This window comes from Artibeus jamaicensis, unplaced genomic scaffold, assembly GCF_021234435.1.
Source record: "Artibeus jamaicensis isolate MK-2021 breed Jamaican fruit bat unplaced genomic scaffold, CSHL_Jam_final scaffold_537, whole genome shotgun sequence".
Classification (NCBI taxonomy): Eukaryota; Metazoa; Chordata; class Mammalia; order Chiroptera; family Phyllostomidae; genus Artibeus; species Artibeus jamaicensis.
The window spans coordinates 31,014,486-31,028,631 of NW_026522047.1; the positions used below are offsets into that span (position 1 = coordinate 31,014,486).

A 14,146-nucleotide genomic window follows, 5' to 3' on the forward strand; every position below is an offset into this window, starting at 1 on the left:
AGAGATATGCTATGTGTAACATAATTCTTTGGAAGCAAAGTAATAAAACAGTATGAAAACTAACACATCACTCACATTACACTTATGTTAAGGATATGTTACACTTATGTTTGTGATGTTATGTTATGTTATGTTATGTTATGTTATGTTATGTTAAGTTATGTTATCCTATCTAATCCCATGGAAGCCTTGCAGAGGATATTCTGCAGATTGAATACTTAGGTGATGATGATAATGATGATGATGACACCAAAATGTCTTGTATAGTTCTTGCCATATGGTTATTATTGTTACACAAAGACACTCACACATATAGACAACAGATAAGTTTATTAACTACATAGCATGATAATTATTCGCCATTCATCAAGTGGAAGTGGATCATCACAAAGGTCTTCATCCCTGTTTTCTTTGCATTGCGTAGGCTGAGGAGGACCAGGAGGAGGACATGTTGGTCTTGCTGTCACACCGGTGGCAGCCACAAAACAGGAGGAGAAGGTGGAAGAAGAGGCAGATACTCTCAGTGCAATGTTATAGCAATACATCTCAATTTCTGACATTTTTGCTTTTCCATTTCTCTCATAATGCTTCTCTACAGTACAAATCTTCCACCATCTGCTTTTGTTACAACGTCTGCATCGCAGAAGGGTCTGTATTGTAAAAGAAGTCAAAGCAGTCTTCAGTGATCAGAAGCCTTCTGCCTGATGGTTTAATGTCCCTTCGCCTTCAAAACCACCTTCTTCCACGTCTTCTTCCTCAGCGCCTGGCCTGGGCTCGGAAGCACTCGTCTGTAGCAGGTCGCCTTCTGTTAACTCCTCCGGGGCAGTGTCTTTGGCTCTGGAATTTCTCAAAGATTCATATCTTGAAACCCTTCACCATCATCACTACCTCTTTTATTTGTTTTGCCATATCCACAGTCTTTTCCATAATCTCTTTGATTGTCTCTGTCATATTTTATGGTAGTAAACAATAAAATACACTAGTATCTACATATATTTTATGCATTCATGACATACCTAATTTTTTCTTATTTTTTTTGATATTCTAAGCTCTATGGTTCATCTGTTTTTTCAAATTGTCGCGTCTCTAAAAATTTTCAATATATTTATTGAAAAAATCTACATGTAAGTGGACCCACACAGTTCAAGCCCATGTTGTTGAAGAGTAAAATGTATGCATAAAATATTATATAAAAATCATATGTGTGTGCAAATGGATTGACAGATACATAAATTTAACATAAAGAGACCAATGGTAGGTAGATCATACCCACTTTATTTCTTTGTAGTTTTTAAGCCACTTTTTTACAATTAAAATCAAACCAAATCAGCTACATTTAACTTTAAAATATCAGAGAATTTTATAAACAAAACTGTCATTTACAATTTTAAATTAGTAGTTTAAGATCACTGGAAGATACTGTTTTAATGGCCAAATACCTAAGTTATGTAATCACATTCAGGTCAATTACAGAGACTATATTTTAACTTCAGGATACTGTTATCATCTATTTTAGCTTTAGTAAAATACTTTACAAACTATGACATTAAGGTGAAAAATGTTCTAAATGTAATATTTGGTTAAGTCTCACAGAGTAAAAATTGTTTTTTAGTCACATACAAAGTCCTTGTATTTTCTCAATCAATCTGAAACTAGCTGTGACCTAAGCATGATTACTCAACTATACAAAGAAATGAAAATGCAAAAACATTAAATAATTCATACAGTGCCACTTGTGAGAGAACACCGCAGGTTTGATTGCCACTCTGGCTCCAAAGTGCTCATTCTACTTCATCACATATGTATTTCTTTTTTTTTTTAAGATTTTACTTATTTATTTTTAGAGAGAGTAAGGGAGGGAGAAAGAGAGAGAAATAGCAATGTGTGGTTGCCTCTCACATGAATACCACTGGGGACCTGGCCTGCAACCCAGGCATGTGCCCTGCCTGGGAATCAAACCAGTGACCCGTTGGTTTGCAGTCCATACTCAATCTACTGAGCTACACCAACCAGGGCTCATCATATATGTATTTCTGACAAAAAAGTATGAGAATCATAAAATATGGCTTGAAAAATGCCCGTGGAGATACTTTAAGTGGCTTGAATAGACTTTGTTTTTAGACTTTCCTAAGTTTTTCAGAAAAGGTTTCACTCAGTTGTTCAAATGCCAGGACCACATTGTCTTCTTCATTTTCGCATAGCTCATGTAAAGAAACACTGTAAATAAAAAAAAATACATATGAAACGCCTGTTTTAGAGGAGTCATCAGTATTATAAGAAGAGATTTCCCCAGGTAGGCAGAGTTAAGTAAATCTCACTAGAAGATGGAATGTTCGAAAACATAAAGAATAATTGTTGGGAATCATTCTGCCTGCTTTCAGAAGCTATAATCCCCCATGGCTAAGGCTGACCATAAGCCACTAAGGAGACAAAGCTTATCTCCCTGGCAGGGGCGCTGCCTCTACCCTCTTTTACTTCACCCTGCTTGGCCCCAGGCAGATGACTGGTTAACCAATGATGGGTAACATTCCTCAAGGGATGGATGATCTAAGACAGGCACAGTCACAAAGGGGCCCTCAGGGAAGGACATAGGGGGGCTATAGAAAAATGGGTTGATGGACCCTCACTCCTCGACTTTGACATAGCCTGAGTCCTCATTCTGTCTTTAAGAAGTCTCCTAATTTCATGGCTTGCTTACTTCCCCTGCCTGACGTAAGCCTGAAACAATGCTGGAGGTGGATGAGGCCTAGGCAGGAAGAGGTGGTTCCCCTGGCAATCAAGCCTAAGAAAGAATACATAAGATTTTGTGAAACCTGTTTTGCTAAGAATGTCCTCAGCTTTCTGATAAGGATTTAAGTATGAAATGAGATTGTTTCCTAAAGTTTTGTGGCCCTTTAGTTAATGTATATTTTTTAGTAACTTTTTAAAGTCTGTACTAAGCGGTTCCAAGGACAGAATGTAACCAGATCAAACACTTCCATCATTCCCTTGCATTTGCAACATTCTTTTCTTTGTTTACCTGTAACTAGTATTCATTTAAAGCAACCCTGAGCATAATGAATGAGGACCTTCCTTGATGTAATCTCCCAGAAAGCAATAAAAGCCTGTCCAGGCAAGGGCCAGGGCACTCTCTCACTCAGAGAGTGGCCATGCTGTCCCTTTTCTCCACAGGACTTCTGCAGTCTGTGTGATTTTGTTCATCACATCCACACTACTGCAGACACCACAGGCTGGCATCTGCATCAAATAATAACAAATATTTATTTTTTAAAACTGTGTACAAAAAAAAACAAAGATAACAAGACAACTCCCAGTCTATTACTGTAGTCCATGTCCATTACTAAAAGGATGTTACAGCCACCAAACTCCATGTAACCTGATCCCTCCTCCCTTCAATAGCAGCCACCAAAATTTTCCTTCTTTTCTACCCAAATCTCTTAAGAAGTCATTTTGTGGGTTTTTTCTGCTACTGTGTCCAGTATATACTGAAATCCGCAGACAACTACTTCTTTGAAGAGCAAAATACTCTTTTCTTTACCTAGATGTGTGAGAAAATAAAGAAAACATGGTGTGGTAAACAGAATAACGACCCTCCAAAGATATGCCCAGAAATTTGGGAATATGTTAGGTTACATGGCAAAGGAGAATTAAGGTTGCTAATAATCAGCTGACCTTGACATGGGGCTATTGCCCTGGATTCTTTAGGTAGGCCCAAGATCCTTAAGTCTCAAAGGTCCTGATTAGTAGAAGAAGGAAGTAGGAGAAAATTATCTCAGAGTGATGCAAGGTGAGACTCCACCCACCAATGCTAACTTTGGACACTGAAAGGAGCCACGATGGAAGTAATGCGAGCAGCCTCTAGAAGCTGGAATAAATAGTAAAAGAGATTCTCCTAAAGCCTCCAGAAAGGAAGGCAAGCCTGCCAACACCCTGATTTTAGCTCAGTGAGGCCCATTTTGAACTTCTGACACTCAAACTTGTAAGAATAAATTGGTATAGGTTTACACCACTAAGTTCGTGGTACAATAATTTGTTCCAGCAGCAATAAGAAACTAAAATACAAGTGATGAGAAAGCAGAGAGGAAATTCAAAAATGAATGCTGTAGCCGGGCTGATGCGGAACTGAAAACAACCAAGATCTGACTTTTATCAGCCTTTTATCATCGTATCTACCTTAGTTCCACTAGCCTTCCAGTCTTCCTCCTAGTGTCTTCGCTGACCTACCAAAATGAACGACGAGATCTCTGTTCACAACTTCGCATTTCCTCCTAGTCACAGACATAACTTATGACTTTGGAACATTTTCTCCTGAATGATATCCCGCCGATATTATGACACACTATTTGTGGTTGTCAGTCCCCAAATGTCGTCGGCACACCCGTGTTTCCTATGTATCTAAAATAGAAACCTTGGCATCTTCACCAACAGCATGAAATTTATTGACAATTTATTTGAATTGTTTAACTTTTATTTTTACTTAAGTAAAGTTGGAATACAATATTATATTTGTTTCAGGTGTCCACCAGAGTTAGTTAACATTTACATTTCTTACAGTGTGATCACCACACCCTCTAGCAATCAACTGTCACTGCTCGGACTCACTCCCACATTCCTGACAGCCTCCGTCACCTCTGTCACCACCCCTTTCATCTCTGTCACCCCCTCCACACGTTGCTCCCCACTGGCAACTGTCGGCTTGATCTCTCTTCCTGTGAGTCTGTTTTTGTTTGTCTTTGTTTGTACATTTATTTGGGGTTTTGGTTTTTTTTTTAGATTTCACTAACTCATAACTATGTCACTTCTTCAACATTACTTCTCTTTCCTTACTTCAGAACCTCACCCCTCCCACCTGCATGGCTGTGACAACCTGTGTATCTCCACCAGACACATGAATCATAACACACATACTCTGTCGTGCACGCACCACAGACCCGCATCACACTCGTTCATGTGCACTGTCTACACACCGCTCAAAATAGTGAGCTCAGACTCCGTGGTATGACAACAAAGACCCTTTCCATTATACATCCAAACTGCCTTTGATGCTGCTCAGCACCTCCACATCCATATTACCACCCTGTGTTTCATACACCAACACATGTGTTTGCAGCCTGTGCCCCACCCACCAGGCCCTTTCTTACTTCTGTCCTTTGAAAACACTATTCCCTCTGCCCCATCCTGTAAGACTTAGTCAAAGAACTACTTCATTGGAGAATCCTCTGAATTCAAGAAAACATAGGTCACCTTGAATCTGTCATCGTAGCACTTACTACCTTTGTAATATCTGCAAGTCAGTCTCCTCCTAAAACACTAAGGTTTAAAGCCGGAATTGATTTAATAATTCTCGGTATCTAGAATTATTATAGAATGTTTAGACTATACCTCAAATCAATCATACTTCAATACTTTTATCAAAATGAATGATTAAGTGAGTTTCCTAAGCTCAGTTTTGAAGACAGCTCCAAAGTCTCTGAAGTTTCTTGGAATTCTCTGGAGCCTATAACTTGGATCACTCCATACACTTAAGGAATACTCAGTCTAGAGGAGCAGCTCCTTCTGTTCCACCATCCCAAAAGTTTCTTTCTCTGTACGAAAAGCCCAAACATGTCCAATTCATCTCAGATAAAAGAAATAAAATGACCTGGTTAGCAAAAAAAAAAGCACAAACCAAAAACCCATAATGGAGGGATTCATAGCAAATTATCTGTAGGTATACATTTTTTTAAGTAAGTGACAAAAAAAGGAATGTTCATAAAGTATAGAAGTGTATGCAGATCGGAGGCTCAATGACATCTTTAAGCATGAATTCAACATGTTTTAACTGACCACTAAATTTGTTGGAAAGCTCAGAGTTAGTATTTAAAATATAGAACATACCTGATAGATTGAATGGTGAGTGAAAAATCTTTTAGCAACCAATAAGCTTCACTTTCATTCATCCTAAACAAAACAATATTTGTCAAATTAAAGCTGTGAAAACATTAAAGAACTTATTTCATAATTGAAATGCTAGATTTGTCAATAATAATAGATTACTTTGTCTGTAAAGACTCATTTACCAGAATCATTTCTGCCACAGACTCCCAGATAATGATTTAATCTGCAGAAGTGATCATTGTGAATTTGAGTCCCAAGTATCACAGCCACAGACAATCAAAGCACACCAGAGGCTGACCATCTCAGGAGAAAACCCAAGTAGGAAACTAAAACTCAAGACAGTGAATGAGAGCTAGAGAATCAAAGAGAAGAGCCCCATAAATTATTTACTAATATCACAATGTTTTATTCATAATAATGGGTCATATTTTTTAAAAGATCAAAATTTCTCAAGTGTCAGAAATTATAAATACTTTAATTCAACAAGGGTGGTTCCAATTTCATGTAAAACACACACTTAATTCCTGACTGGAGTGACAGAATGCTCCTCTCCACACCTCAGTGCTCTGTGGCCAGGCCAATAAATCCAAGAGGACTTACTCCTGCTGACTCTTTTTAAAAATAGCTTCCCAGTCAAAGGGCTAAAACAGTTGTTTTTTCAGTCCTCAAATGTGTGAATTATACACTTTCTATGTAGTTCTCTAAAATCATGGAGAGTATGGCATTATTTGTTATTGTTACTCAGTTTTAAAATATCTAATAATGAATGAATAGGATACTTAATATATAAAAATATATCTGTGAGTATGTGAAAATATACCTTTAGAGTAAATCTTTATGTCAAGGGAGTCAGCCTAAGTCCTGAGATTTTTTTCTGGTAAACCACAAACAAAAACAACAAAGAAAATGTTTTTTTCTCTTGCAATTAGCCTAAAAGAATAAAAATTCCTGTGTGATTAGCATGATTAAGCCACACTTGAAATTGCAAAAAGGCTTTTGCCTAAAATTTACTAGGCAAAATGAATTTTAGAGAGAGAAAGAGCTAAACATCAACATAGAGATGGAGATGACTATAGATATAGAAAGAAAGAGAGATAGAGATAGAGATGAAAGGCATGGACATGGATGTGGACATCCATGATGAGATAGTGAAAGAGGTAGCAATATATATGAAGGCAAATAAAACATACCTGTTGTCCTGGACTAATCCCATCAGGGAACCGTGTTTATAGAAGTCAAGTGCATAGGCATTGAGCGGCATTCTCCTTCCTTGTCTATCATACTTCTGTGGCCAAAGCAAAGGAGCCTGAGTGTGACTGATACCAATGGTGCGCAGAATGACCTGAGGAAATGAATTTTTTCTTAATTTGTGTCCTGCATAAAGAAAGTTTATAATTTCTTACATTGTTTTCAGTTACATTTTTTAACCAACATGTTTAAAGCACATGTTCCCTCTCTTTCAGTGAGGGAAGAGAATGACTTTCATACATGCTGGGCAGTGCCATGCTAAACCAGCCTAGAGAATGGCGTGGCTCCACCTGAGAACATCATTGCCTCACAGTAATTACACACACTGATGGCAGCCTCAACCATCCAGCCTAGCAGACAGCAAGACTCACTAGGAAGGGGAAGCTGATTTAAAATTTTATCACTATCCTAATTGGTATAGGAAATATCTTTATAAACACAGTATCAGAGAGTTAGTACTTTCTCAACAATGCTAACAATTTGTATAATCCAGTTACCAGAATAAAAAGGAAGGGGGAGGAAGGAGGGAAGAAAAGAAGGAAAATAAGAATAGAAAGAAAATCAATTAATAGTTTTCCGTGTCTGCTCTTTTTTTGAAAACTATACTTGGCAAAGCCAAAAGCAACTCTAGCATGTTGTTAGTGAGAGTATAAATTGGTGCAACTATATTCTAAAATTCCTGGGCAATAGCTTAGAAAGTCAATATTACTAACATTTATTATAGTATTTATATTCCATTATGATCCAGAAAATCATTTTGACCCTACAATTCCAGGTAATTTATAATCAAAGGGAACTGTTGCAGACGTGTATCAGGTGTTCATAGCAGCCCCATGAATATCAAAGACTAGAAACAAACACAAACAGGAGAATAAATAGATCAACACGTTTTTTTTTCCCTTCATACTATACAATATAAGGAAATAATAAAAATAAAATAAATTTTCATACCACAACATGAATGAATCTTAGAGGCATAATGTTGGGCATAAAAAAGCAACTTCCAGGAGAGCACTGGATTCCTTCACTTTTATAAAATTCAAAAGCAGCAAAAATTAAATGTGACTATGGAATCTGACATTTGTAAAGGATAAATAAAACCACAGAGTTTAGGACAGTTGCTGTCATGGGGAAAAGAGGTGAGACAAGTAAGTGAAATAGAGGAGGAGCACATAAGTGTTCTTATTAGTTTTATGCCTTCTAATTTATCTATATGCCATTTCAAGATAGGTGCCCTGGCTGGTGTGGCTCAGTGGACTGAGTGCAGGTCTGTTAACCAAAGGATCGCTGGTTCAACCCCCAGTAAGGGCACATGCCTGCATTGTGAGCCAGGTCCCCAGTCGGGGGTGCTTGAGAGGCAATTGCACATTGATGCTTCTCTCCCTCTCTGTCTCCCTTCCTTCCCCTCTTTCTATAAATAAATAAATAAATAAATAAATAAATAAATAAATAAATCTTTAAAAAAATAAAAAAGATATGTATGTATGCATATTTACTATTATAGTAAGATGTAACAAACAAGAGAAGAAAAATATGTTTTAAGTAATTACAACTTACACTAGTAAAGTAAATTTGTATAGAGTGAGTTGGGTGAGGCTAGGAGCATGTTACCACAAGCAATACTCTGGGAATATGCACAAGTTCAAGATGCTTCAAAACAGAGGAGACAGACGCACCCCCTTCTCTCTAGCACATCATCAATAACACCTCAAGTCTGAGTCACTTCACACCCTCACCTTAAAGGTCACTGTTAATTCATAGTGATGGTATGGCAGTAAAACACAGACATTATATCCCCCTACAACTGTATCTTCAAAAGCTGTGGAGAAACTTGTACATGGAAAGAAAACAAAAGTGAATGGTACATAATATCCACAACTTGAATTAATTGTTTGATAGAGAGAAGGGGATATTATAATTAATAATTAATATTTTCATGTAAAATTAAAATATTCTAAATTCCCTTATGTAAATAATTGTTTGTGGTCATACAAATAAAAAACAAAAAAGAGACCTCCATAAAATTATTGCTCCTCTAAGTTGAAGTATACACCTTTATTATATCTGTGCAAAAACCCATGTTCTTCAAAGGCAGTTTATTATATATAAGATGATTGAGATGGGGTAAAGCTCCACACAGGACCTGCAGCGGTGGTCTCCACTTTGATTTGTTTTTGTTTTGTTTCTTCTTCTTTTTGCCTTGAACATCACTTCATTATTTTATTGTTCAATTACAGTTTACATTCAATATTACTATGTATATCAAATATAGCAAAACATTTTCTCTCTCAAAATTTATATGAAAATATAAGATAAATTTCTGAGAGTTTATTCCAATGGTCAAATGAATTACTCAGTGAATTCCAACTGTGTCAAGTTCTTCATACTCCACTGTGGACACCAGTCGTCCAGAGTATATGAGGGATTTACAGCATCTGTAGAGAGTCTGGGGAAACCTGAAGATAGTCTTGAGTGTTCTTTTCACTGCGAACTGTGTCAGTGTCCCCTAGTCTTCACGGTGGAAGAAAAGAAGCGGTCCTGGAAGTTTCACACAGTAGAGCAGGGTCCCTCGGGCCAATACCAAGAATCAAATGATACCAGCCCCAAGAGCACCATTTCCTGGATATTTCTGGTGATACCTCTAGATTTTATTTTTTACTTTGGGAAATTTGAAGTCCTTTCTAAGCTGCCTGGAAGTGTAAATCTATTTTTTTCCATAAAGACCTTTTGTTTGTAAATTCCATTTTCTACTTACATGGTCTGGAGTTTCTGGTTGAAGCAAATCACCATCAGAGTTCCCAGAGAGACAAACGAATGGAGAGATCGCTCTTCTTCCTTCCTTGCAGCTCATCAAGTGAGACACAAGTTGGGAGTCTTCACACTCTTTACCCATGAAGTCTGGTCACGACAGGTTGGAAAAGATTCATTTTAAAAACTAGTCAAATTATTAAGCCTGATCTACCTGCTCTAGACCATGCAGCTTTCCAGGGCCAACATCATGATGAAGACTGGGTAAGATATGTCACATGAAGTGAATAGCATGTCTTGGCACAGAATTTATTCAGTTAATGTTAGCTACTCATATTATTATCAATATGATACATTTTTGTTTTCTAGTTCATTTGCTTTGATCAACAGGTAATAAAATACTAAATTTAAATTATAAGCTCCTTTAACACAGAATTGTACTTGTTACCTTGGTACTCTTACAAAGCATGGGATCATGTATTCCAAGTTGGCTCTAATGTAATGGAGGTAAGATATTCACACACTCCTAGTCTCCTCTGGGATGCTCACAGCGCTGCACTGATATTCTCTGCTTTCGTTCACGTTGCTTCCCACTTTAATAGGGTCCTGGAAGCTACAAGCTCCACTTCCTGGACTTTTTTCAATGGAGGATATTAGGATATAATGCAACCAGGAAATTGCTGCTCACAGCTCAACCCTTTCCCTCTATCCCAGTAATGTGTTTCCTCTCTACTTCCCCCTGGAAGAGTTCCACACAACAGCTTATGAAAAACAATAGCAAAGATTAATAGTGGGTACCTATGTGCTAGGCACAGCTTTAAGATATTCAAATATGTTAATTTAATTATTTTAATGTCACTCAAACTAAATAGATAATGTTATTCTCTTGTTCATATATCTGTTGATAAAGTTGAGGCATGAATATGGAGTCATTTGTCTGAGGATTCACTGCTAAAAGCAGCAGAGCCATAGTTTGGAGCGGTATATGCTGAGAGTGGATCTTCATGAACACTCTGCATATTTCCTTGCAAGGAAAAAAGTGACAGAATAGTCTCTAGTTTCTCTTCATCTCATATATGTCCTTACTCCATTTTCCAGGCTTGACCCAAAACCAACCTTTTATCAAGATGGTTTATAAATGACTATTGACTTTCATTCTCCATTACCCGTTTAACTTCTACTGATCAGTTTTTTTTTTTTTAAATTTGGAAATCAAGAAGGAATCCTCTTATTTTAAGGCAGACTGGTATTTTCAGGAGTCTCTTCTTCTGGGATACAATATTCTTAGGTAAAATTATATATGTTTTAAAGTGTGTCACGATGAAGATTAGATATACTTACTTATTTTTGACAATGGGAGTTGATATTCCTGTTTCATATCAGCCAATTTGGAAACAACTAGTAGAAAGGAGGCAAAGTCCTTTGTAACTGTCATGTTATACTTATGTAAAGCAGCATTAAAATCCTTAGGGAGGTCCTCAAGGAACACCTAAATCGCCAAGAAGATCATTAGGAGTGCCAAATGGCCAAATATTTTTCAGAGACATCTTTATACCTTCCTTGAAAATTAAAATTTTGGAAGAAGGGCAAATAATTTTGCAATAGAATTCTACATTTACTTATTTATTTATTCAATAATGTAATCATTCTGTTCCCTCATCCAGGAAATGAAGGTGAAATTCATTTTTGTTTTTACTTGCATTTACAAAACCATTACTTTTCCTCCTAAAATGTGTTTTTACACTACTTAATCAAAACCAAAATTTAAACAGCAACATGGTTTCAAATAACATTAGAGCTATGAATAATTTTAAAAATCTAGTCACACATTTGGAAAGCAAGCACCAATATAAAATGCATTGCATGCCAGGAATAAATCTCACTTGATTGAGAGGGTTTATAAAACCTCCCTAGTTTCATTTTGCTAATATTTTGTTAATTATTCTACTACATTATGATATTAAAACTAATAATCAAAATTAGTAAAGTTGCAGGATACAATATTGACATTTAAAACTGAGTGGTGTTTCTAGACACTAAGTATCTGAAAAAGAAATTAAAGCAATCTCACTCACAATAGTATCAAAAAAATAAAATAATTAAAAATAAACTCAATCAAGGAGGTGAAATATTTCTGATTAAAGAAATTATACCAGACATGATGATGGAAAGACATGCCATGCTCATGGATTGGAAGAATTAATACTGTTATGATGTCAACACTTCCCAACTTGACCTACAGATTCAGTGCAATTCTTAACAAAGTCTGAATGGATTTTTTTACAGAAGTAGAAAAAAATCCTAACATTTATATGGAATTACAAAAGATCTTGAATAGCCAAATTTATCTTGATAAAAAAAGAACAAAACTGGAAGCAGCATACATCCTGGTTTCAGAATACACTACAAAGCTATGTAATTAAAACTGTATAGTGTCAGCATGACTGACAAGTAGATCAATGGAATAGAATAGAGGCTCCAAAAATTACCCTCCAGATATTTGGTTAGCAGATCTTTAATAAGGGTGCCAACCACACACAATGGGGAAAGCAGAGTCTCTATAACAAATAGTGTTGGGAACTAATAGTCTTGACATACACATGTAAAAGAGTAAAATTGTACCCTTACCATACACTGTACATAAAAATAAACTCAAAATGAATTAAAGATTTAAATGTAACATCTGAAACTATAAAACTCATAGAAGAAAATATAGAGATATTGGTGTTAGTAATGATTTTTTTTAATATAACACCAAAAGTGTAGGCAACAAAAATAAAAATAAACAAGTGGGATTATAGGAAACTAAAAAATTCTGCTTAGCAAAAGAAATAATCAACAAACTGAAAAAGCATTTCCAGAATGGGAGAAAATATTTCTATGCCATCAGCAGATGAATGGATAAGATTATGTGGTACTTACATACAATGGAATATCATTTAGCCTTTAATAAAAGGAAACCCTATCACTTACAACAATGTGGATGAAGGTAGAGCACATTATACTAAGTAAATAAGCCAATCAAAAAGGTCAAATATTGCATAAATCTTCTTACTAAAACAGTCATGCATTGAAGTACAGGATAGAATTGAGGATGCCAGGGGCTGGGTGGAAAGGAAATAGGAAATTGTTTGTCACTTGATGTGAAGTTTCTATTATGCAAGATAAATAAGTTTTAGATATCTGCTGTACAACACAGTATCTGTAGTTAAAAATAAACTATTGGTCCTGGCTGTTGTGGCTCAGCGCATTGAACACTGGCCTGCGAACCAAATGGTTGCTGGTTTGATTCCCAGTCAGGGCACATGGTAGGGTTGCAGGCCAGGTCCCCAGTAAGGGGCACAAGAGGTAACCACGCATTCTCCTTTTTCTCCCTCACTTCTCCTCTGTCTAAAAATAAATAAATAAAATTTTACAAGAAAATAAATAAATAAATATTTGCATACTTTAACATACACTAAGAGGATAAATCCCATGTTATGTGTTCCTATTAAAAAAAACCCACAAGGAAATATTTGGATGTGAGAGATATATTTAGTACCTAGTTATGGTGATAATATCATGAGTTCATGTATACTTCATATTTTCAAAATCATTAAGATGTAAAATTAAATGTGTAATTTTATATATCAATTATATATCAAAAGTGCTAAAAAATAAAGTAGACATAAGTATATCCACTTGATGTTATCAAATCAATCACAATATATCTACCCTGTTTTAAATTATGTTTAGAAAATATGCTAAATATAAGTACAGATTTATGTATGAAAACAAACAAGAGTAAGAAAATTCCTATTTTTTCTAGGTTTCATTATTTTGGTTAGAAATTCAGCTATCAATCTTATTTCTTTTCTCAAGGAAATGTCTATTTTGATTCTAGCCAATGTGTGATTTCATCTTTGTTTTTTATTTCCATTTATTTTGGTTTAATGCTTATTCATATTTAGTCTTCTTGAAACTGACTATACTTTTGAAACTAGGAAATGCCATCTTTCAACAGCTTCAGAATATTCCCAGCTACGAGTGTTGAATACTTTTCCACCACTTCTTTTTTTTGTTTGTTTTTGCCTCCTCCTCTTCTGGGTGCTCCCTGAATAACATTAAACCTGTTGAGTATGATTCAGATGTATCTTATACTATATGCTTTTATTATCATTTTTTCTCCCTGTGCTACAATTTAGATACTTTGTCAGCTCACTGATTCTGACTTCTGATATATATATATCCTGATCAGATATTATACTTTTCAATTATGAAATGCCCATTAATT

General features: G+C 35.9%; 1 protein-coding gene across 4 annotated transcripts in view; it reads right to left on the reverse strand.

The window, feature by feature from the left end:
* Positions 1–313: 313 nt before the first annotated feature.
* The window catches only part of LOC119054886 (probable ATP-dependent RNA helicase DDX60), a 100,440-nt gene continuing 86,607 nt past the window's right edge, over positions 314–14,146 (reverse strand). For all 4 annotated transcript variants that reach the window (XM_053658356.1, XM_053658359.1, XM_053658357.1 and 1 more), the window contains 5 exons: positions 11,215–11,362; positions 9,881–10,023; positions 7,068–7,219; positions 5,878–5,940; positions 314–2,217 (listed from right to left, as the gene is read on the reverse strand). In XM_053658356.1, the coding sequence (XP_053514331.1) occupies positions 2,118–2,217; positions 5,878–5,940; positions 7,068–7,219; positions 9,881–10,023; positions 11,215–11,362 (606 nt within the window). In that variant the 3' untranslated portion in view covers positions 314–2,117. The remainder of the gene's footprint in view (positions 2,218–5,877; positions 5,941–7,067; positions 7,220–9,880; positions 10,024–11,214; positions 11,363–14,146) is intronic.